This window comes from Alternaria viburni, assembly GCF_023758015.1.
Source record: "Alternaria viburni strain BMP 2772 chromosome Unknown scaffold_23, whole genome shotgun sequence".
Classification (NCBI taxonomy): domain Eukaryota; kingdom Fungi; phylum Ascomycota; class Dothideomycetes; order Pleosporales; family Pleosporaceae; genus Alternaria; species Alternaria viburni.
Window position 1 is genome coordinate 171,177 of NW_026055792.1, and position 22,058 is coordinate 193,234.

The 22,058-nt window shown below is 53.0% G+C and overlaps 11 protein-coding genes across 11 annotated transcripts; 4 read left to right on the top strand and 7 right to left on the bottom strand.

Annotated features, from left to right (window-relative positions):
• Positions 1-10: 10 nt before the first annotated feature.
• Positions 11-1,741, top strand: J4E79_009048 (uncharacterized protein; the record flags this gene model as incomplete). Its single annotated transcript, XM_049357900.1, has 3 exons — positions 11-589; positions 640-880; positions 939-1,741. The coding sequence occupies 3 exons, from the start codon at positions 11-13 to the stop codon at positions 1,739-1,741; spliced, it is 1,623 nt and encodes a 540-aa protein (XP_049207499.1).
• Positions 1,742-1,961: 220 nt separating this feature from the next.
• J4E79_009049 (uncharacterized protein) lies at positions 1,962-3,584 on the top strand (the record flags this gene model as incomplete). The annotated part of the gene is made up of 2 exons (XM_049357901.1): positions 1,962-2,744; positions 2,796-3,584. 2 exons carry the CDS (start codon positions 1,962-1,964, stop codon positions 3,582-3,584), a joined length of 1,572 nt encoding a protein of 523 aa, XP_049207500.1.
• Positions 3,585-3,979: 395 nt separating this feature from the next.
• On the bottom strand, positions 3,980-6,752 carry J4E79_009050 (uncharacterized protein; the record flags this gene model as incomplete). Its single annotated transcript, XM_049357902.1, has 4 exons — positions 3,980-5,194; positions 5,245-5,295; positions 5,345-5,467; positions 5,517-6,752. 4 exons carry the CDS (start codon positions 6,750-6,752, stop codon positions 3,980-3,982), a joined length of 2,625 nt encoding a protein of 874 aa, XP_049207501.1.
• Positions 6,753-8,048: 1,296 nt separating this feature from the next.
• J4E79_009051 (uncharacterized protein) lies at positions 8,049-9,085 on the bottom strand (the record flags this gene model as incomplete). Its single annotated transcript, XM_049357903.1, has 3 exons — positions 8,049-8,703; positions 8,752-8,922; positions 8,976-9,085. The coding sequence occupies 3 exons, from the start codon at positions 9,083-9,085 to the stop codon at positions 8,049-8,051; spliced, it is 936 nt and encodes a 311-aa protein (XP_049207502.1).
• Positions 9,086-9,586: 501 nt separating this feature from the next.
• On the bottom strand, positions 9,587-11,156 carry J4E79_009052 (uncharacterized protein; the record flags this gene model as incomplete). The annotated part of the gene is made up of 5 exons (XM_049357904.1): positions 9,587-10,092; positions 10,146-10,650; positions 10,700-10,826; positions 10,877-10,908; positions 10,959-11,156. The coding sequence occupies 5 exons, from the start codon at positions 11,154-11,156 to the stop codon at positions 9,587-9,589; spliced, it is 1,368 nt and encodes a 455-aa protein (XP_049207503.1).
• A 265-nt stretch (positions 11,157-11,421) lies between these two features.
• J4E79_009053 (uncharacterized protein) lies at positions 11,422-13,136 on the bottom strand (the record flags this gene model as incomplete). The annotated part of the gene is made up of 3 exons (XM_049357905.1): positions 11,422-11,753; positions 11,805-12,794; positions 12,842-13,136. The coding sequence occupies 3 exons, from the start codon at positions 13,134-13,136 to the stop codon at positions 11,422-11,424; spliced, it is 1,617 nt and encodes a 538-aa protein (XP_049207504.1).
• A 449-nt stretch (positions 13,137-13,585) lies between these two features.
• J4E79_009054 (uncharacterized protein) lies at positions 13,586-15,013 on the bottom strand (the record flags this gene model as incomplete). Its single annotated transcript, XM_049357906.1, has 1 exon — positions 13,586-15,013. One exon carries the CDS (start codon positions 15,011-15,013, stop codon positions 13,586-13,588), a length of 1,428 nt encoding a protein of 475 aa, XP_049207505.1.
• A 295-nt stretch (positions 15,014-15,308) lies between these two features.
• Positions 15,309-16,626, bottom strand: J4E79_009055 (uncharacterized protein; the record flags this gene model as incomplete). Its single annotated transcript, XM_049357907.1, has 3 exons — positions 15,309-15,753; positions 15,798-16,435; positions 16,483-16,626. 3 exons carry the CDS (start codon positions 16,624-16,626, stop codon positions 15,309-15,311), a joined length of 1,227 nt encoding a protein of 408 aa, XP_049207506.1.
• A 266-nt stretch (positions 16,627-16,892) lies between these two features.
• Positions 16,893-18,341, top strand: J4E79_009056 (uncharacterized protein; the record flags this gene model as incomplete). The annotated part of the gene is made up of 7 exons (XM_049357908.1): positions 16,893-16,989; positions 17,041-17,203; positions 17,254-17,510; positions 17,560-17,621; positions 17,670-18,128; positions 18,176-18,260; positions 18,313-18,341. The coding sequence occupies 7 exons, from the start codon at positions 16,893-16,895 to the stop codon at positions 18,339-18,341; spliced, it is 1,152 nt and encodes a 383-aa protein (XP_049207507.1).
• A 607-nt stretch (positions 18,342-18,948) lies between these two features.
• On the top strand, positions 18,949-20,699 carry J4E79_009057 (uncharacterized protein; the record flags this gene model as incomplete). The annotated part of the gene is made up of 5 exons (XM_049357909.1): positions 18,949-19,417; positions 19,473-19,871; positions 19,925-20,121; positions 20,171-20,318; positions 20,371-20,699. The coding sequence occupies 5 exons, from the start codon at positions 18,949-18,951 to the stop codon at positions 20,697-20,699; spliced, it is 1,542 nt and encodes a 513-aa protein (XP_049207508.1).
• Positions 20,700-20,798: 99 nt separating this feature from the next.
• Positions 20,799-21,801, bottom strand: J4E79_009058 (uncharacterized protein; the record flags this gene model as incomplete). Its single annotated transcript, XM_049357910.1, has 2 exons — positions 20,799-21,481; positions 21,534-21,801. The coding sequence occupies 2 exons, from the start codon at positions 21,799-21,801 to the stop codon at positions 20,799-20,801; spliced, it is 951 nt and encodes a 316-aa protein (XP_049207509.1).
• Positions 21,802-22,058: the final 257 nt, after the last annotated feature.

A 22,058-nucleotide genomic window follows, 5' to 3' on the forward strand; every position in this document is an offset into this window, starting at 1 on the left:
GTAGCCCCACATGTACATTATCACTTTACTCCTGCTATCTGTTTTGGGCTTTATACTGTACAGGCGATACAATAACAGACCGCCAACTGGAACGAAAGTCGCACCAGGTCCTGCTGGTCTTCCGGTTCTCGGGAATGCACATCAATTGGGCCAGCAACCGCACCAGCAAATCACCGCGTGGGCCCGCGAGTACGGCGAAGTCTACAAGATTCGTCTTGGCTGGAACGACTGGTACATGATCTGCTCACCCGAAGCATGTAAGGAGATTCTGGATAAACAATCTGCTCATACAAGCTCTCGAACGCCGTTGCCGGTCTCTGGTGATGCACTTGGTGGTGGCATGCGATTCCTGTTTATGGAATATGGACCGGAATGGCGGAAACTGAGAGGCATCAGCCATAAGCTTTTGACACCCGCTGTCAGTGCGACGTTCAAGCCCAGTCAGGATTTCGAGGCGAAGATGTTGCTTGAAGAGATACTCAAGGGTGCAGATGCAGCGAAAGGGAATGGAGTTAGCTACAAGGCCATCCGAAGATACACGGTGAGCGTCATCATGACTAGCACGTATGGGAGACGCATTCCAGAATGGGTGAGTAGCGCTTTTGAGTAAATGAAAATATCAATGCTGACATGTGGCAGGATTGCGACGAAGTGCACGGTATCTACGACATAATGAACGACTTCTCCACAATCGCGAAACCAGGGACGTACCTAGCAGACACGCTTCCGTTTCTCGGCAACCTCCCTCCGCAACTACAATGGTGGCGTAAGGGCGTCAAACCTTACTTTGACAAACAAGCCAATTTGTGGATGTCTTTCTGGAGTACACTCAAGACTCAAATGGAGACCAAACAGGCCCCAGAATGCTTCGTCAAGCAATGTAAGTGATGTCGCTATGAGAACTTCATGTGAGATATTCTGACCAATTACGCCTATAGTCATCGAGAGCGATTACGAGAAGCAGGGTATAAGTGAACTGCAGGCAGCGTTCCTAGCCGGTAGCATGATAGAAGCAGGGAGTGAGACAACATCCGCAGCACTCAATACTGCCATTCTCTATCTCAGCGCGAACCCGAACGTACGTCAGAGAGCAATCGACGAGATCAGAGGTGTCATTCCGCCTTCTCGATCACCGACATTCGAACACGAACCACAACTACCCTATATCCGTGCCATCGTCAAAGAGACACTACGCTTACGCCCTGTCACCAACATCGGTACACCACATTACACGACTGCACCGATAACCTACAAAGGTATTCACATACCTGCCAAGTCAGTTGTGTGCCTGCAACAATACCCGATACACTACGACTCCAACGTGTTCGACGACCCTCAAAGCTTCAACCCCGAGCGCTATCTCAACCACCCCCATGGAAGTGGACACTATGCGGCCGGCCCAGCTGCAAGCCGCGATCACTGGGCCTTTGGTGCGGGCCGCAGGATCTGCTCGGGCGTGCATCTGGCCGAGAATAGTATGTTCATCGTGTTAGCCAAGCTGTTATGGGCTTTCGACATCTTGCCGCCGATAGATCAACAGGGAAATGAAGTGCAGGTAGATACCAGCGATGAAGCGTTTGATGCTGTCGGAAGCACGACAATGGCGAAGCCGTACATGGTGAGATGGAAGGCGCGCAGTGAGGAGACTGAAAAGACGATCTTGAGAGAAGCGGCTGAAGCTAGGAGGGATGGATACGTATTGAGGGGTGTACGTGTTGGTGAGGAAGGTGTAAAGTCGTAGGCATGCTGATCTGGCTGTCGCGTGCGCCTGTTATTACTTATCCCAACTTTGTTCAGACGTGCTTGCCCTGTCCTGATTTCGTCATCGCGCTTGTTGGTTGTTTGTTGTATCCACTTAGACCGGTGCTCTTTCATCCCACGGCTTGTCCCTCCCTCGCCGTCGCCTTCCGTCTTGATCGCGACTACCACAACAAGATAGAATCTCACTCCACGTGTTTATCATGTCGTCACCAAACAACAAGACCCAAGATGGTCCGCAGCCACCGCCGATTGTGATGCCTTCGACACCACCTCGACCAGCCTCGTTAGATGATAGCCAATCTCTGCAAGGCGGCGACAATATGAGCTCTAGCTCAACACCCACCAACTCACGAGGGTCCAACTTTTCCCCAGCCGATTGCCGCACCCTCCAAAAGATTCTCCATGACGTACGTAGCCCTTCACCTCTCTCCGCAACGTCATACTTTGACGAAACACCCGCAAAGAAGCTCAATCTCGCTGCGACACCTACCGGTAGCCTCGCGGAAGAGCGGGTCGCCCAGAAGGAGAAGGAGCTCGATTCTGGCGATGAACGAGAGGGAGGTTATGAAGACGAAGATGACAGCATGGAACTGAGCGATGGCGAAGACGCTTTTGGTATAGACGGAAAGGAAGCCGGGGACACGATCGAGGATGTTATGAATCTTCCTGGCAAGACTGCGTCACCTGTACCTGTCCAGGACTACAGCAGCTTCTATGCTCACGATAAGTCCACGCCTGATGAGCCTGGCAAGCTGCAGCTTCGTCGCGCTTCGATCGAAAACGACTTGAAGGAGCAATGCCGACAGCAGGAATGCGCATCAGCGATTGCTGCAACAGACGGCGTCTTTGACACCGACGGGCTAAACCACGGTGTGTCAAGCCAGGCGTTAGCTATCGATGGGGGCAGCGATCTCAAGAATCTACAAGAAGACATTGGGATGCACCCAGTGGAAGAAGAACAGGCGGCCACCAGTGCGCTTGGTGTGAGTACCCACCATGGAGGGCTTAATCGACGTATACTGAATATGTAACAGTCCCTTGAAGCCTACAGCGACCGACCTCGAGCGCGCATCTCACCTCGCAACGTCCGCCGTGCGTCTGAAGATGCACTACCAGTGTCAACCTCGTTCATCGCCTTCCCTTCCCCTGCACGTGCCGTCGTTCAAACTCCCAACGGCAGACACATCGACTTTGCGCCTCCAGCTACTACACCAGACACGCCTTCAGCGAACACTCCCAGTTACTTTGATTCTCACCAAGTCAAAGACAGGACGCCGCACAAGAGTCGCCGTAGTGCCTCTTCGCCGACAGAAATTATCGACCTAGCACGGGAGGCTAGAGTGGAAGAGGAGGAAGCGGCGGAGCAGAGGGAGCTGATAAATCTAGATCGATTTAGGGACATGGATCTTGCACCGATAGAGACTGTCATGGAGGGCGGACCAGCTGGCGACTTGATCATGTGCGGAACTCCTGCGAAAGCCAGTGACAAAGCCCTCTTTCTCCAAAGCGCATCTGATACCGTGGACGCCGAGATGGAAGGTTGGATTGACCTGCAACGCCCGCAGTCGAGACTGTCTTCACCACGTCGAACAAATTTGCTTATCGAGCAGGACGAGGAGAATGACGCCGATGTTGAGGAGTCAGATAGTACATCTGATCCAGATCAGCAGCAGCTCGCTGGTCTCCCACAATACCCTACTTTCATTACTGTCATCAGCATGATACCAGCGGCTATCTTCTGGGCTACTGCTGCATCAATCGTCAACTGTAGTACCAAGGCATTCGATACGCTCATCGAGAAGCTGACTGGGCTAAAGGTCTAGAGTGGGACTGGGCTCCAGTGCAACACTATTACTGTTTCCAGAGAAGGGGACCACTAGGAGGAAATCGCGCGCTGCATGATTGAAATGAAGTATGATATATTAAGTAGATGGCCATGAGGAAAAGACTGCTTTTTCGAGACCTCTGTCTGCCTGTCGCTGTGCAACACCGTTACCATGCGACTCAACGCCACCCAATGCAAATCGTGTACACCTTCCTGGACCAACAAACCCCTCCGTACTGTTCTATACCACGCTGTTGAAGCGTCCCAAACCAGCTCTGCTCACAATCAAAGACCACCAATAGATCTTTTTTTCGGTCATCTCCATCATCCTCTTCCCCACAGGCCTTGCAATTGAGTAATTGAAAGACACTGCTGAGAAGAGGACGCTAACCGTCACCGGGAATTCCTCTCACCCTCTTCCCCTTCGCCATCGACCTCGTCATCCCCATCGTCGTTGCCGCGGCCGTCGTAATCAGTTAGATCGTCGCTCATGATATGTAGTATCTGGCTGAACGTCCTGCTCTTCCATCGGCCCATGCCCTCCATGAGGTCTGAACAATGTAGTAGAGTACGGCGAGCAGCGAGATAGCCGCCTTCCAGTGCGATTCCCGTTATGCTGAAGCTGCCGCCGCGGTGTATGAAGTTGACGACTTGGGTAGCGTCTCCGAATCCTATGGGCGATTGTGGGGTATCGATGAAACCGAGTTGGCCGACGGAGATCCAGTCCACAAGGTCCAGAAGCTCGATGCAAGAGTCGCTCATGGGTCTATTGTCTGTCGGTGGAAGAGCGAAGATGTATAGGCCCAAGACGAGGGCGGCGTGGAAGAGCGCTACCACGCTGTGAGGATTGACGATATCGCTGACTTTTCGATCGAAGAGTAACTTGTAGATGTGCGCGGCGTGTAACACGCTCCTTCTCGCGCTTGGTGTTTGGCACCACATTGAAATGTCTTCCAGAGCGTTGACGGCAGGTTCGGGACCGGAGCGTCCTGCTGCGAGTTCGAAGTAGCGTATGTTTGCTCCAAGGACCATACAGGAGGCGTGCCAGAGGACGGCGGAGTTCAGATCCGCAGTACGAAGTGCGTCGATTGAAGAGCCAGAGAGGTTCACCAGCAAGGGAAGGATATCTCGACTCCGGGCATCTTCAGCGTATATCCGCCAAGGCTCGAGCTGCTTCTGGTTTCCTGTCGCGGGAGCAAGCCTGTCATTGCTCTCATAGATTCGCAGTAACAGGAGAGTCAGTAATGATCGGAAGCTTGATGCGTCGAGCTTTAGGCCTGGGGTCGGATGGAACGATGGTGTTATCCTCTGTGAGTGTATCCTCGCACCGCGCTGTACGAGATGGAACCACTTCGCCGCGCTGTTGACGTGATAGAGCGAGTAATCTGAGGGCGGTAGAATCTGGACTGTCTCGGGACGAATCATTGGTGCTGTCGAGAGGTAGCCTGCCCACCAGCAGTCTGCTTCGATAAGACCAAAGATGATGCGTTTGCTGCATTCGACCTTTGACCAAGCCTTCCACTTTGAGTCGATATCGATCATCTCATCCAAGAGAGGATCTATCTTCACGCCCTCGTTGGCGGAGAAGAGACCCTGACTTTGCGCAAACTACGAATGTCAGTCTCACGTCCAAAAGCGTAGTACAAATGGCCACATACCCCGATAAGCTCTGCATACATCTTCTCAGCTTGCGCAATACGGCTTTTCCGCTGCATGAACGTTAGCTCATGACTTGCATGATCGATGATTACTACCTACTCCGGTGATAGACGCTAGATTCAAGGCTAGCAAGCTAGTGGCAATGATCCGCATTTGCCGATGCGGCGGATGATCTGTTGTTGGAAGGGTCTGTAGCTCGGCCAACGCGAGTTGTAACACAGCCTTCTCAAGGGTCAGTATATGTGAGATGTACAGCTATCGCATTGCTTACCGGGAACGTGCGAGTGACAAACTTGGCTGCACCTGCGGTACCAAGAATGCTCAGGCCGATGAGACACATGCAAAGAAGTAATGGCCGTGGCGCATTCTTTGCAGAGAACGTCGGAATGTGGATAATCGGAAGGGTTGGGTGGAAGTAGTAGAGATACATCTCTAGAGCGATGTCCAAGATCTCGGCGGGGGGAAACTGTACACCTTCGATGCTCGGACTTCCTGCGGCATCCCCGCTCGAAGATGCAGTGTCGCCATATGATTCGGATCTTGGTGGATTAGATGCCGGTAAGTTGTGCAAGGCGCTTTGAAGTCTGCCTCTGCACTCCTCGTCCAATCCCCATCGCGAGTTCCGCCGCTCTCTTTCACTCATAGGCGTCTCCATGGCTCCGGAGCCGACCTCCGACAGTATATTGGTACATTCACACGCTACAAGGTTCTGCCACAGATCGGGCATAAGCCGGGAGGATTTGCGATTCCGTGACGGCCAACAACTTTGGACTCGCTGGAATCGTTCTCGCGGCACTCTGCTTGCTATTGAAACACTGCTGCCCGATGGACTGGCCTGGTTTTCTGGTAGTGCTTGGAATGCTCCGTGCTCGAAAAAGCCTTCCACGCCTAGGTGATGCGATCCTTGGGGAGTGTTCATATCGCCCTCGAGCGGAAACAGCCACGTTTGTAACGCATCTGCAGGAGTGCGATTGGGGACTGGGTTGTTGCTTTGGACAAGTTCGAAAGCCCACTGGTCCAAACTTGAGACATGGCCGGCTGGCGAGAACGAGAGCGCTTCCATAGCTGGGTCGATAGGTGGACCCATGCTCTCATGGGGATTTCGATTTGACATCTGAACATTTTCGGCACGCGCAATAATCATAGGCGATGGCGACCGCCAGGGTGTGTCTGCTCCAGGCTCCAGATGTTGGGCCGCGTTGATCAGCGCTTCGATCCGGTCCTCACCGGGTGACGGCGGTTGTAACCGCGATGAAGAATGACGGCCATCCGTGGGTGGCGATAGATGCGCATTGTAGTGGTTATTCACATTGATCTGCGGTATTTGCGACTCTCTCCTCCTGGACATGGGCGAGAAGTTGGAGTCTTCGCGGATTAATGGTGTTGCTGCTGGAGTCGGGCCGTTTACGTTCCGTGAGGCAGATGGTCGTGATGTTTGATTCTCGTCCATGGAGTTGTGTCGGAACTCTTGCTGGTCGTTGGTGTTTTGCTGTTCATTGCTCTTCATCCGGTTCATCGCATTCTGCGCATGGCCTTTGCAGTGCCGAAACAGGACATCGCTATATGAAGAGGTTGGACGCTAGTACGGAGGTTTTTCATTGGGGGCCTCACCTGCGCGAGAAGTGCTTTTTGCATGTCGGGCACTCATAGGGGCGCTCTCGTGTGTCTGAGATGGTGTTTAGCTCACTGCTGATGATGGAGGTTTGAGATGGACGAACGGGACCGCTCGTGCCGCTTCACGTGCTCTACTGGAATCGGGGTCAGTACACTTTCTACGCGCGTTCGGCAGCCACGTACACTTGGTGAATGTGCGATCGCACATGCTGCACTGCTTTAACGCCATGTCGCTCGTCGCAAAGATTTGATGTGTTGGCTGATGATCGGAGGACCCTTCGCAGGCCGGAGTCTGCAGGTGCTGTCGGTCGCCAAGCGATCGCGGCTGCGGGGGAAAGCAAGACCATGACTCGGCCTTAGCATTATAGGCTCATCTCAACTCATCTACAAAATGCATATAAACCTGCAATCCTGCTGCTGCAGATTGCGCCGCGCGCACATCTGCGCATCCGAAGACTACAGCTGATCCTTACGTTGGTGGTCCATAGTCGCCGCTTGGAGATACCTCCGGCGCTCGGGACCCTCATCTGATCGCCAAACACCGTACCAGCTCCTAGCACCACCGATCGCTCCGTGCCTTATCACGGCCGTTGGATGACGAGGTAAATGCTCCTTTGAATCGCCCTCAAATTACCAGACTTCTCGAAGGATTTCGTCCTACACCAACCCCGGATCGACTCGCATGTGGGACTATGAGGCGTACGCTAGTGGGGCCTCCCCTGACTGCTGACCGTTGTTGGAATCATCCACTGTCTCATTCGCCTCATTAAGGTGGCTAGCTCTGCTTGATCTGGTGCGTATAATCAATCAATTGCTACTTTGGATATCGGCTAGTTGCGTTTCGTTGCGTCAATCTTCCGCTAGAGGGTCGCACATCAGACAATGGCGTCTCAGATAAGTAATCAACTAATCGACACTGAATCGCCACAACCACAGCGCCAGGTACTAGCAAGTTCGTGACATGTCTTTGCCTAGCTCGACGAGATTGTGAGGCTGTATAGTATTGGATGTTTGGTCAATACGCAGGGGCATGCAGTTGGCCATGGTTAGATACTCTCTGCCTTCGGCGGTGTATTGAAAACTCCGATATCAATATTAAAAATAGGCAAGCGAAGCACATCATCTTGAGCAGAGCGGAAAATCGGAGATCATTCGCACCGATACTTCCAGTTTCAGAACACGAGGATGTCTATGCCACCTTGGCGAACATGTCCAACGCTGCGGAATACACCACCAACAATACGCCACCACCAGGTCCAAACCTTAAGATCTTTGCCACATAGCCCTTGTACAACGCTCTGAACCCTTCTTCCCTCGCAACAACCCCCAAGCTCGGCCACGCCCAAGCGTACTTCTGCCTTACACCAGGCGTCTTGGCAACACTCTGTATACGACTCTTGACAACATCTAGTGGTGTGTTGAACGTCGTCCCTACCACACCGCCTACGAACCCTGCTATGAGGTCGTTCCCCATCTTCTGCTTTCTTGGATTGCTCGAGGTCGCCGGGGAAGGCAGCTGAGCCCGTACCTGGAAGATGCAGCCAAAGTACCCGGCATTCCATACGATATGTCGCCACAACGTGGCTTCGAAGCCGTTGTACAACGCCAATGGACCTTCTTGGCGGACTACCTTGACAAGACAGTCGAGCAACCCATTGTAGCGTGACGCGGATGTCTTGTCTTGAAGTCGGATCTTGAGGAGTTCGAAGGGAACGACAACAAGAGACTCGGTTGCGCCAGCGCTGGCACCGGTGAGGATGGCGAGAGGTTGGGTCAGGCTTGGGGCTGAGAAGAGGCGTTGATAGAACTGCGTGAAGGAGTCATTCGCGGAGAACTTGATAGCACTGTTATCAATCAGTCGCAATCGACGAAGACATGAACTCAGGTCATACCGCTTGGGCACCTCCATCAATATTGGCGCAGTGATGCCACGATAAAGTCTTGATACACCTTCATTACGAATGATCTTTCGGAAGCAGTCCAGAACACCATTGTACCCTTCACCATCGATAACTTTGCCATGCTGAAGTTGAATTCGTGTTTTGACTACATCAAGCGGGTACCTATCTACACTCTTAGCACTCTCTTCTGACCTCCGATACCAAGACAATCTCACATTACCAAAATCTCCGATATGCCAGCTACAGCCCCAGCAGCAAACTGATAGCGGAAAGGCAGTGGTGCTGCATCGTTGCCATTGCCAACGGTAACGTTCTTGGTCGACATGCTGAAAACACGTACTCAATACAGTCTGTACTTTCACGCGTTCAGCATGCCGTTACCAGCCATGCAACCCTTCCACCACACTACCAGTACGCCTCCCATCCCCACTACCTCCATCATTCCACACGAACGGCTCTTGCAATATCCAGACCACATGGCGCATGCAGGGCACAATACACCCGCGATATGGCCAAGAGCGTGTCGCGTGAAGGACGTTGTGGGGTGCATACTGATGGCGCATGTGGGGCCAGGCGTTCCGGTGAGATGTGGGGCCTACGCGAAACGTCACTTTGCTGACAATCGACACGCGGCTCAGGAAATTTCGGTGGCTGACTCTCGGACAGTTGCGTCCCAATGCGTCGGAAGAATCGGACCTCGGAGATGAAGTGTCTGAATCATGTGAGGACGTGTGTGCTCGCGCTTGGTAGTCTAGTTGTTTGTCTTTGGACGCGTCTTCGCGATGGGGGATTTGGAATACTGGGGACGCGACTACTACGCCACCGTCTACGCGACTACCTTCTTCTCTCTGAGCTCTCTGATACCGGCCTCGTCGTACCCCAGTACGTCCCTCAATATCTCATCCGTGTGCTGACCCAACAACGGCGGCGGACTCCTGATCCGCGGCTCTGCTCTCGAATATTTGACCGGATGATTGACAAGCTTCACCTTGCCTACTGCAGGGTGCTCAACCTCTTCGATCATATTACGCGCAAGAACGTGCTCGTGCTCGACCGTGCCCTTGATGTCGTTGACAGCCGCGTATGGCATGCCGCTACCCTCGAAGATTTCCAACCATTCCTGCGTTGTCTTGGTCATGAGCTCGGCCTCTACGAGCGTATCGATCTCGGTACGGTGCTTGACGCGGAGCGCGTTCGTGAGGAAGCGGGGATCCGTTTTCCATTCTGGACGCTGTAGCTTATCGCAGAGAATGCCGTACAGGCGGTCGTTGCAGCCGCCGACTGCGATGTTGGTGTCTTTTGTCTTGTAGGCTCGGTAGGGTACTACTGTTGCTGTGGCGGAGTCAGCATCGCCATTCTGGCACATGATTCATGTATGCGCTTACCATGTGCAGTTCCCCATCGTCCGCTATCGCCCTTTCCTGTCACCAGCGCGCTGCTGGCGATGTTTGCCAAACCCGATACCTGCACATCGCTCAAACTCGCGTCGATCCACTGACCTAAGCCGGTCTCTTTCCGCGAATACAACGCTGCTTGTATGCCGATCGCAGTGTACATCCCGGTCATGATATCCGTCACCGCTACGCCGACCTTGACTGGGGGCCCGTCGCGCTCGCCAGTGATATGCATTAAGCCCATCTCGGCCTCAACCATCACGTCGTAGCCCGCGCGGTCGCGGTATGGCCCAGTTTGCCCATAGCCAGTGACAGACGCGTATATCAGAGAAGGATTGAGCTTCGCAAGCGTCGCGTAGTCGAGCTGGTACTTGGCGAGTGATCCGGGGAGGTAGTTTTCGACGAGGACATCGCACTCTTGGGCTAGTCTATGGAGGATGGAGATACCGGTGGGATTGTTGAAAGCGAGTCCAACAGACTTCTTGTTGCGATTCACCTGTATCGTTTTAGCAGTATGAACAACATAGTTGTGCTACAGGCCGTACAGAAAGGTAGTATGCGCTCTCGCCAGGGAATTGACGCTCGATGCCATCGGTATAGGGCGCATCTGGTGGACCCCAGGACCTCGTGTCGTCGCCTCTTGTAGGGTGTTCGATCTTGATGACATCCGCTCTGAACGCTGATCAGCACATGTGATGTATGAGTTTGCATCTATTGCTTACCCCAGATCTCCAAGAATCTGTGTACAGTATGGCTACTTGATGTTAGCGACCTCGATCTTCCGTTGGGGTAACATTTACATACTCCTGCAAGCACCCGTGTCATATCTAGTACTTTGATGCCAGCCAAAGGTAGTTTCTCAACCATCTGCTTGTCTAAGTCGCTCTTGGTTGCAATGTTCCTCCTCCATGTTTGCGACGTTCGACTCGCGATCCGATTAGCCGCATGTCGAAAGTGCGCGCGTTGGGCCGCTTTCGCGACAGCTCCAAAAGAATACGACATGGTCTTGCTCCAGGCCTGCCATGCCAACACACCTTCATGTTAAAGAACACGAGCATAACTCTTCGATATTTTGCCCCACATGACGCTTGTGGGGTCGGCAAAGGGTATGGAGTGTGAATGCACAGACGTTTCTAGTTCGCTATGCGAAAGCTTGCGATGCTCATTGTGTGGAATTGGAATTATCGTGTACATGTAGTATCTTAGAATGCAAAATTACATCGCTAAAACGCCTAAAACACTCGAGACCGTGAAAAGAGAGACCCAATCATGCATGAACGCCGTTCGTCCCGTTGGTCTTGGACCCAGGGCTCAAATATTGCTTGAGCTCCTCCGCGTGGACACCATCCGTATCGCTGGTGTTTGCGCCATGTGAAAAGCCGCCAAAGTAGTATGGTGCAAGTCTCTTCTTCTCAGCGATCTTGTCGTCTTTGATCCGGGCAAGCAACTCCTGGGCTCTCTTGTTGGCGGAGAAACGGTCTGGAAGAGCATCCCAGACCTTGTAGTCGGTGCCGTGAGTCTCGATTGTTCCGCAGCCCTTTCGAGCGTACTCGGTAAATAGGAACAGACGGCTTGATTCGACCATGATGGTTAATTGGTCTAAGTGTCTGTTAGCATGTGTTCGACTTCTCGGCGATGGGATCAACTTACCAGTCAGGATCTTCTCGGGCTGGCTCTCGTGTATCCGCATGCCATGCTGGTATCCCTCATGGAATCCACCGTGAGGCGTGTGACCACCCTCGAAGCTACCACCACCAGGCTGGAAGTCGTCGCTTCGTCCAAGACCTTGTCCGTATAAACAGGCAAGGAACTCTGACGCGGAATTGCGGTGGAAGTATGGTAACCGGAAAGTGTTGGTCGCAACATCCCATCTTGGGCCAAACCAGAGGAAGTCTGCGAGTGGTGTCATGGGATCGCGGGATTTGGCTGTGAGCACTGTGAAGATCGAAGGATCAGTGTGGTCGATAGATGTGCTGTTCTGTGACGAGAACTTCGTCAGATCGTATTTGTAAGGTACGACATTGCCGTGCCATGCAACAAGATCGAAGGGGCTGTGGTCTTGTTGGATCGCCACGAGCTGACCATTCGTCTTGTTGACAATCTGCCAATCGACGTGCAAATCATCATCGATAGCAGCTACCGGGTAGAGGAAATCGCGAGGATTGGCAAGACCGTGGCCGCCTAGTGGGCCGAGATCAGGAAGCTCCCACATAGAGCCCCATACTTCTGTGATGTAGCCACGCGCCACTGGCGTACCCGGTGCTAGATTGAGGCAGAAGCGGATGCCGCGCTGGATGACACAGATCTCACCGGGCTGTAGGAAAATCTTGCCCATCTCTGTCTTGATATCTAGATTACCCTGTTGGGCACAGATGAGGAAGTCACCGTCGGTATTGCAGAACGCTCGCTGCTCCATACTAGAGTTAATCATATACACGTATAGCGCAAGACCCTCCTTGATGTTTGGGTCTCCGCTACCGCAGAGAGTATGCAGGCCATCCGCGAAGTCAATCTTCTCGTCGTCTTTTGGCAGTGGGAACGGACGCCATTCTGCTTGCTCGGGAAGCGTGTCGACCTTGGGATTGATGGACAAGAAGCAGTTTGTGATGTTGGACTTTGTCTCGATAGGAACGTAACCCTCTGTCACATGTTAGCCAATGTCTGCGAGAACTTGCCGCAATACGTACTGTGAGCAGCCGCTGGTCGACACCGGTACATATAAGTGCTGAAGTTGTGTGCACGTGGAGCTGCGAACGCTGAATACGTAATGCCTTCAGTGTAGAGTCCAAACCGGACTTCTTGAGGGTTGTTCTGAGCGACAGGTAGAGTGCCAGGAATGACCTCAGACTGATGTCGGTTTCCCCATCCTGCTTGGTAGTCGTAAGGATCGTTTGCACGCGTTGGCTTCAGTCTTTGGAGATCGGTGAAGTGAAATGCCTTTTGGGGGTCGGTAACGAGCTGGCGTTCTTTGAAGTCTTGCATGGTGTTTAGCGGATGACGATGATTGTAGGAGTGATCTAGCTTACCATGTAAAGATTTCAGCCTTATATTGGAGTATCCATGGCCGTGGAATGCTAGGCCGACATCTGCCGCACTTGGGTGGTCCGGCCTGCACATCGTATGTGGTGGCGGGGCCCGACCCTGATAATAGCGGGGTTTCCGTTTCGGTAACTGGGCTACGGGAGCTGTGAGAGGCCCACATAGTGGCCGCGACCGGGTTAGTGGAACTCGTCAGATGAAAGTATGATAGCCTTTCCCACATGGAGGTCATGGTAATGTGGACGTGGCGCACTTGCGGGGTTCTTCATTGCTTCTGAGAAGAGCACCAATCGAGAATATAGTGCTGACTCAGATGAACCAGTCAGAGTGTGATTCTCCCTTATATCTACGCATGGCGATTGTTGTTCCCTGATGAATGACATGGATGTGATCTATTTGGATGCAGCTAAGACCTCGTCCACCATGAGTCCACATGAGCCTAGATAGTTCTTTGCATCGCACAATGAGCTCAGCTCTTCGCCGGAGATCTTATCGGTAATCTCGGGTCGTGTCTGTAGAGCTTCCAACAAGCTGGTGTCGTTCTCAATGCTTTCTTTGCATGCCTCGTAGACAACGTCGTGAGCTTTTGACCGACCGACGTGCGGAGCAAGACCCATCATGACAGCTTCTGCGACAATAAGACCTCTAGTGGAGTAGAGGTTCGTGAGCATCTGCTTCGAATTGACTACCAGACCAGAGAGCGCAAAGTCAGCTTGGTATAGCGCTCCAACAGCCATAACGAAGCTCTCCGGGACGGCCACCCATTCGAGATGCCATGGACCGGAAGCACGCTCGAAGTCCGATACCATGCCATCCAGCACCAAGCCAGCATTCGATCGCAGGACCTTCGATGCGGCTAAGATGACCTCGCTCGAGATGGGATTTCGCTTCTGAGGCATAGTTGAGGAAGCACCGCGGTGTGGTACAAAGGGCTCTGACACTTCCGAGAGCTCATTGGAAGACATGATGATAATGTCTAGGGCAAGCTTGCCGAGGGTACCACCAACAAGCGCGAGATAGTTGGTGATCTCTGCAACACCATCTCGGGCGACGTGCCAGGTGATCGGAGGATCTGTCAGACCCAGGTCTCTTGCCATTTCCTTTCGAACACGAATGCCATCATCGCCCGAACCTAGTGAAGCCAAAGAACCTGCGGCGCCTCCGAACTGTACCATCAAGGCGCGAGGCTTGAGCTGCTCAAGACGCTCGAGATGTCGTTGGAACCCAGATAGCCAAATAGCGCACTTGTGGCCAAAAGTGATAGGAAGAGCATGTTGAAGATGGGTGCGACCAGCCATGGGCGTATCCCGGTGCTTTCTTGACAGGTCTTCGAGGTTTTTGATGACGGAGCGGAGTGTGCGCTCAACGATCTCGAGGCCCTCCTTCATCTGCAGAATGCTTGCCAGATCCATAATGTCCTGTGTTGTTGCTCCCCAATGCACGTATCGCCCAGCCTCCTCACCGCACGATGCAGAGAGCTGTCGCACCAAAGGAAAGATGGGGTAGCCGACGATTTCAGTTTCGTTGCGTAGCCTATCGTAGTCTAGTTCGACTTCGCGAGCTTTGGCCGTCACAATCTCTCCGATATGAGATGGTATGACATTGCATTTTGATTGTGCTCTTGCCAAAGCAGTCTCAGCATCAACGCATCGATTGATATACGCTTTGTCGTCGAAGACCTTTCTGATCTCATCGGTTCCAAACAGCGTACGGAAGATTACTGAGTCGATAGCGCTCACGCTGCCGAGAGATCGCCGTTGGAGACGAAGGGTGGTTTGCTGGGGGATGGCACGCAGTGGGACGCGTCGAAACAGGAACATGATGTGTGTTGCAGTGGGTGCAGCACCTCAATGAGTTACGAAGGGGAGGTGAAGCCCCAAAAGGAGCTCCAGCACTATGCAAGACATAGTGGCCTTGAAGCGGTGGACGTGTGGGACGCGGGTGCAGCCAGCATCCATGGATCGTGTGGGGAAGACAATGCCGGCCTCCATGCTCGGAAGCGGCCAGCCTCTGCATTCCGCGCTAGCGATTGGAAGTGGCTAGATTCTTTGTGCACGTGATGCACGCGACACTTTCGTGATTTGCATCAACACAACTTATCGCATTTCTATGGAACTACGACTCTCGAACGAACAACGAAGCAACGCCTAAGCCGGTACTCGCGCACATGCTGACGATACCCATCTCTTTGTCCTGACGCAGCAGCTCGCCGAACAATGTGGCAGTCTGCCGTGCCCCGGTCGCGCCGGTGGGATGCCCAAGAGCTATCGCACCTCCGTTCGGATTGACCTTGTCTTCATCGAGACCCAGCTCCCGAATGCACGCAATGGTCTGGCTTGCAAACGCCTCGTTGAGCTCAATGATATCAACGTCCTTCAGCTCAACACCTGTCCACTTTAGAAGTGCTGGTATGGCGTATATTGGGCTAATGCCCATCTCGTCGGGGGCGCAACCCTTGACCTGGGTGCCAACGAAGCGGCCAAGTGGCTTCAATCCACGTTCCTCAGCCCACGAACGTCGGGCGAGTATGGTAGAGGATGCGCCATCCGATATTTGGGATCTGAGAGGTCAGCTTTGCGAGGGCTTTGAGTCATGTCTACTTACGAGTTGCCTGCGGTACTCTTGCCGTTCTCGCCGAACACAGGCTTGAGCGTCGACACTTTCTCAAAGGTCAATCCATGCCGAATGCCGTCGTCCTTGGTGACTTCGTGCCCTGCAGGCTGGCCTGTTACCTCGTCCATCCTCTGAACCGTTACGGGCTCGATCTCCCAATCAAAGCGACCTTCCTTTTGGGCGCGACTTGCGCGCCCATGACTTCGCACCGCATATTCATCTTGCGACTTCCTGTCAACCATGTATCTTTCCGCTACGTTCTCAGACGTGATTCCCATAGGCATAAGACAGTCGCGCGCATCTTTGACGGTCGACCCAAGCAGCGTGGGTGAGACATCGGCTGGGATGCCCCGCGAGCTGTAGTTTCTCGACATGCTCTCTACACCGCCAGCCAGCCCCACGTCAATCTGACCCACCATGATCGAGTGTGAGATGTGGGTGATGGCTTGTAGACTGCTCGAGCATTGCCGATTGACTGTATGGAAGGTCGTGGAGTTTGGAAAGCCGGCATGATTGAGCGCCATGCGTCCTGTCTTCGCGAAGCCCAGTTCGGCGAGTACATTCCCAATCATAACATCGTTCACGTCGACTTTTTCGATGCCAGCTCGCTGTACTGCAGCTTTCATAATCTGTTGTATTCAGCAACAGTGCAGCGCGTTCTCCTGCCGAGACTCACCGGCATCAAGATGTCTTCTGGATGAGCATCTTTGTAACCGCCCTTGAAACTACGATTGATTGGCGACCTGACCGCAGAAAGTAAAACTACATCGTTGGGGCTTTTCTGCAGCACATTGCGCGCGGCTTTGCTAAAGGACGCCATTTTGGCACAACAACTGACAATCTACGCGTCGCATTGGTCCAGGAATGCCTATTGTATGATCTCACAGGGCCGAGAAAGTGCCGCATCATGGTTGCGGCGAGAGCTGTGGCGGGGCGACGTGTATGTGTGGGGCAGGAGCGAGAGACCCCTCCATGCCGACTCGGGCAACAACGCAATGATGCTTGCCGAATCTAGCTTGCATGCGGACGCGACCATTTACTTTGAACATTTTCACGCGCAAACTGATCTCAACAAGACATTACACGATGGCGCTCCCGAACAAGTACCAGAATGGCAGCATTGACTCCTCTACCAAGGGAGTGTACAGGGCATCGCCCGTCAAGCTCATGATATACGGAAATGGTACGCAGACTGCGGTTGCGAATCGAAAAGAAAACTTACATGTTCGCACAGGAACGAGCAGCCAGCTTTCAGATGTCATTGCCGAGCTCGGTGCTACAAAGGCCTTCATCATCACCGGACGATCTTTATACGAGAAGACTCCCGTGATCAAGAACATTGAGAAGACACTTGGTTCTGCGCATGGTGGTACATTCAGCAAGATCGGACAACACGCGTATGTGGAGAGCTGTTGAAGTATGACAAGCGCAGGCTGACAAGTCCAAGACCGATTCAAGATATCAAAGAAGCCACCGCCTTGATGACAAAGTCCGGATGCGATGTACTCATATCGATAGGCGGTGGCTCACCCATTGACTCAGCCAAAGCCATTGCATACAATATCCACGAGGAGACCGGAAAGTGGATTCCTAGTATCGCCGTACCAACAACACTGAGTGTAGCTGAGACGACGCAAAACGCTGGCTTCACCACCGAAGAAAAGCACAAGATCGCCGTGAGCAACCCAGAACTTGTACCCAAGGGTAAGCACGATGTCGGATGGTCGGAGAGACTCAGGCTAATCAAATTCAGCTGTGGTATACGATGGTGAACTTGCTGTATACACACCCTTGAACCTCTGGACAAGCACAGGAGTAAGTTCATCATCTCCCCAGGCGATGAAGTCTCTGACACACTGGCAGATTCGATCACTGGACCACGCAGTGGAGCTGATGTACCACCCTCTCGCCGCCGAGATCCCGACAAAACGCATGTCTTTGGAAGCTATAAAGGATCTCTTCACATACCTACCACAATCGAAGGCCAACCCCAATGACACCGAAGTGCGAACCAAGCTTTTCGTTGCTTGTTACTCGTCACTCTTCCCCTTCCTGTACACTGGCGGAGTCGGCCTCAGTCACAGCATCGGCCATGCGATTGGTGCAACATACAGCATTCCGCATGGTATCACCAGCTGCCTCAGTCTCGCACCGACGGTACACTTCAAGGCGAGCAACCCAGAGGAAGCGAAGCAAATCGCTAGGATCATCCCATACATCGGGAAGCAAAGTACTGGCAGCGACGAGAAGGATTCCCACGTCGTTGCTGACGCCATTGCTGGACTGGTCGAAGAACTGGGACACAAGACCACATTGACAGCTGTAAGTAGCTGAAGCATGCCGAGGAGGCCGTTGCTAACGTCCAATAGTACAATGTGCCGACTGGTGATGCGGAAGAAGAGGCTATCGCATCGCGTGCGCTACACAGCAAAGACCACAAGGACTTCGCTAGCTGTACGTTATCGCGCCCGTCCTCCGAAAATCCTCTAGCTAACATACGCTGCAGTGAAGCAAATCGTGCACGATCTGTACTAATCGACTCGATGGGTTTGTCATGTACCTAGGTAGCGTCCATAGTAATACATATCTACCAACTCTTCAATACAGACGTCCCAAATGTGCCCGCAGCCCGTCAATGACCATCAGCCTTACTTACACGCGTTGGCGCGTCAGCACGTGAGCCAGCTATGGTCGCTCGGCCTTGGAAATGTTTTCCACGTTGCCTTTTTCCGCGTGTGGCTTCGCCCAATGAACGTGCGTTTTGGCCGCAACCTCCGCATCTTGGCCGGCTAAGTCCTCATCCACCTCCGATTGTGGAGCTTTGCTCTTACCCGCCATCGGCACGGCATTTGCATTGGTCTGACCCAATCGGTTATCTGCTGTCATGCATGCCCTCGTGGTGCTCGTGTGGGGAGCGTCATCTCCGCTGTACACCACAATTCTACACGCGATCTTTGTGCACTGAGGTTTGTGGAGAGTTTGACGCTTCAATCTGGTGTCGATTGAGCTGAGCTTACACTTTGGAATTGGACAACGCCATCGACAACCTCTGTGCCATCTCAAGCTGAGCCAAGCGATCCGAAACCCATCGTTCCGACTTCACTTCCTCGATACTTTGCGACTCACGACTACGAACCCCACGATGCAACGTTCTCTCCTTTTCTCGGCGCGCCGCCGCGGCCCAGCGACGGGCGTGCGATTCTTCTCTGCCAGCGCCTCTCGCCCAGCCATCAACAAGATCGTCTCCTCCGCACAAGAAGCTATCAAGGACATGAAGTCAGATTCCACAGTTCTGGTCGGTGGATTCGGCTTCTCAGGAGTGCCGAACACCCTTATCAACGCTCTGCGCGACCGAAGCGACCTTACAAACTTCACAGTGGTCAGCAACAACGCCGGTATGCCAGGTGTCGGGCTTGGACAGCTTCTGGAGACAAAGCAAATCGGCACGATGATTGCGAGTTACATCGGAGACAACAAGGTGTTTGAGCAAATGTACCTGAAGGGACAATTGAGTCTGCAGTTGACCCCTCAGGGTACCATCGCAGAGAAGTGCGCTGCTGGTGCTGCGGGTGTACCGGCTTTCTACACACCAGCGGCTTATGGAACAATAGGTATGCGGATCTCACCATGATTGGACAATTACAAGGCATAGCTAACACCATCCAGTGCAAACCGGCGAACTCCCTGTACGATACAACACCGACGGTACCATCGCGAAGATGGCCCCTCCGAAAGAGACCCGCGAGTTCAACGGCAAATCTTACGTCATGGAAGAAGCCATCTTCGGTGACTACGCCTTCGTCAAAGTCGCCAAAGCCGATCGTCTCGGCAACTGCCAGTTCCGCAAAGCACAAAACAACTTCAACGAAGCCATGGGCAAGAACGCGAAGATGACGATCGTCGAGGCCGATGAGATCGTTGAGGATGGAGAGATCGCACCAGAAGACATTCATCTCCAGGGCATATACGTAAAGAGGGTGATTAAGAGCACAGTGGGCAAGGAGATCGAGCGGAAGGTCTTCTGGAAGAGCCCCGAGGAGCAGAAGAAGGCACTGCTGGAGGGTGGTGAGTTCAAGAAGACAGCAGCATGGGAATGCCGTGGCTAATGGTCTTACTAGGCTCGACCGAATCATCACAGAAGCGCGAGCGCATCATCAAGCGCGCAGCACAAGAATTAAAGGATGGCATGTATGTCAACCTCGGTATCGGCATGCCGCTGGCAGCACCTGCCTTCCTACCCGAGGGCACCGAGATCGTTTTGGAGTCTGAGAACGGAATCTTGGGTATGGGAAGGTATCCCAAGCCTGGCGAGGAGGTAAGAATGCGATAACGAAGGAGTGTTGGAGTGTGGCTAATGCGCTCAGGACCCCGACCTTATCAACGCCGGAAAAGAGACTGTAACTCTCATCAAGGGCGCATCAACGTTTGGCAGCCACGAGTCCTTCGGCATGATCCGATCAGGTCGGATAGACGTCGCCATGCTAGGCGCCATGCAAGTGAACCAATACGGAGGTTCGTACTATACTGTTCAATGCATACCCCTCGTCCCACTAACTATTTATAGACCTCGCGAACTTCATGCTTCCCGGAAAGGTCAAAGGCATCGGCGGCGCAATGGACCTAGTCGCGAACCCCACACAAACCAAAGTCGTCATCACCATGGAACACGTCGACAAGAAGGGCAACCCCAAGATCCTGAACCAATGCACCTTCCCTCTCACCGGACAAAAGTGCGTGAGCACCATCATCACGGACCTGGCAGTATTCGACTGCGATCGCGTCGAAGGGTTGACCCTGAAGGAGCATGCCAAGGGAGTTACCGTGGACGAGATAAGAAGCAAGACAGAGGCGCCATTCAAAGTCAGTGAAACTCTGAAGGAGATGAGCGTGTAGGAGAGATGAGCAAAAAAGATTCCAAAGAACAATTGCCATCACTGAGCGAGCAAGCAAACAATTTCCATCCCTTCATTCAAAACCTCTGCTGATTCAAGTCTATCTACTACCACCCTCCACAGCGTCCAGATACACATACGCCGGCGCCGGCATATCCTCACTAATATCTCCCCAGGCGCTCCAATGTTTCCAGACCAACTTCTTCTGCTCAATCTCATCCGCAATCGCAATCGCCATATCCGCGACACTGATCCCCGTCAACCTCCCCTCAAACACATCTTTGCCTTCTTGTTGCTCCCCCAGCAACACCATATCATCAACGCTGGTCTCATACTTCCCAGTCCTCTTCCCCGGACGATACAAAGCAGACGGCGAAACAAAACTCCAATCAAAGTTCTTCCGGTCTTCGAAGAACATGTACGCCGTCCGCCCCGCTTTGATAAAGTCTGATGCGTTATCTTTGGCGCGAATCTGTTTCTCGTACTCTGCTATCACAGTTCTGTCTTCTTCCGTGGTTGCACCAGAGCTCTCTGCTAACCTAGCTTCACGGTATCGTCGCAGTGAGGTACCCATGATACCGAGGCGCTCTTCCATGTATGCAATGTGCGCTAGGGATGTGGAGATGGCGCGGCGGTAGGCGAGGAAGAAGTCTGGGTGGTCGACGCAGGAGATGTTTGTGCCAGGAACGTGGAGGGAGCCTGCGCCGCCGACGAAAACAAAGTACGATGCGGGCCGTAGCTTGTAGGCGAGCAGGATCTTGCGAACGGATTCTAGGAACGGCACTGTTTTGGATCAGTCATTGGTTACTGGTATCTTGAATTGGCTGAAACGTACTGTACAACAAAGCCCCAGGACCAGCTGTGTGCGGTCCGAATTCGCTGACTAGAACATCGAGGCCTTTGAAAACTTCGGATAGTTCCTCTATGGAGACTGCATTTACATCTACTGGCCTGGGAATGTAGCGAGGATGTTTCCCTACTTTCTCGGGGTTGCGTGATATGCCAATAACGGTATGGCCTCGGTTCAGCAGCTCAACGGTGAGATAGGAGCCGCCGAATCCTGCGGGACCGATAACGCCTACACGTATTGGCTTCGAAGACATGGTGGATTAGATCAGAGTTGAAAGCTTTTGCGATTGCGCCTGATTTTTGGACCTGCGTGTCAAGTAAGTGGGTACCTGTCGCGCTGTGTTCACATGACCGTAACGCGATCTCGTCAAGTGCAAGGTTACGCGTGCTCAATGGCAACGATTTCGGAGTAGTACGCCGAGGTTGTTGTATTGGGGAAAGGCAATTGGGGAAGTGAGGGGACAATGTGGGGCATTGGTAAACACCAAATGACGCTAGCTGATTCAACGAG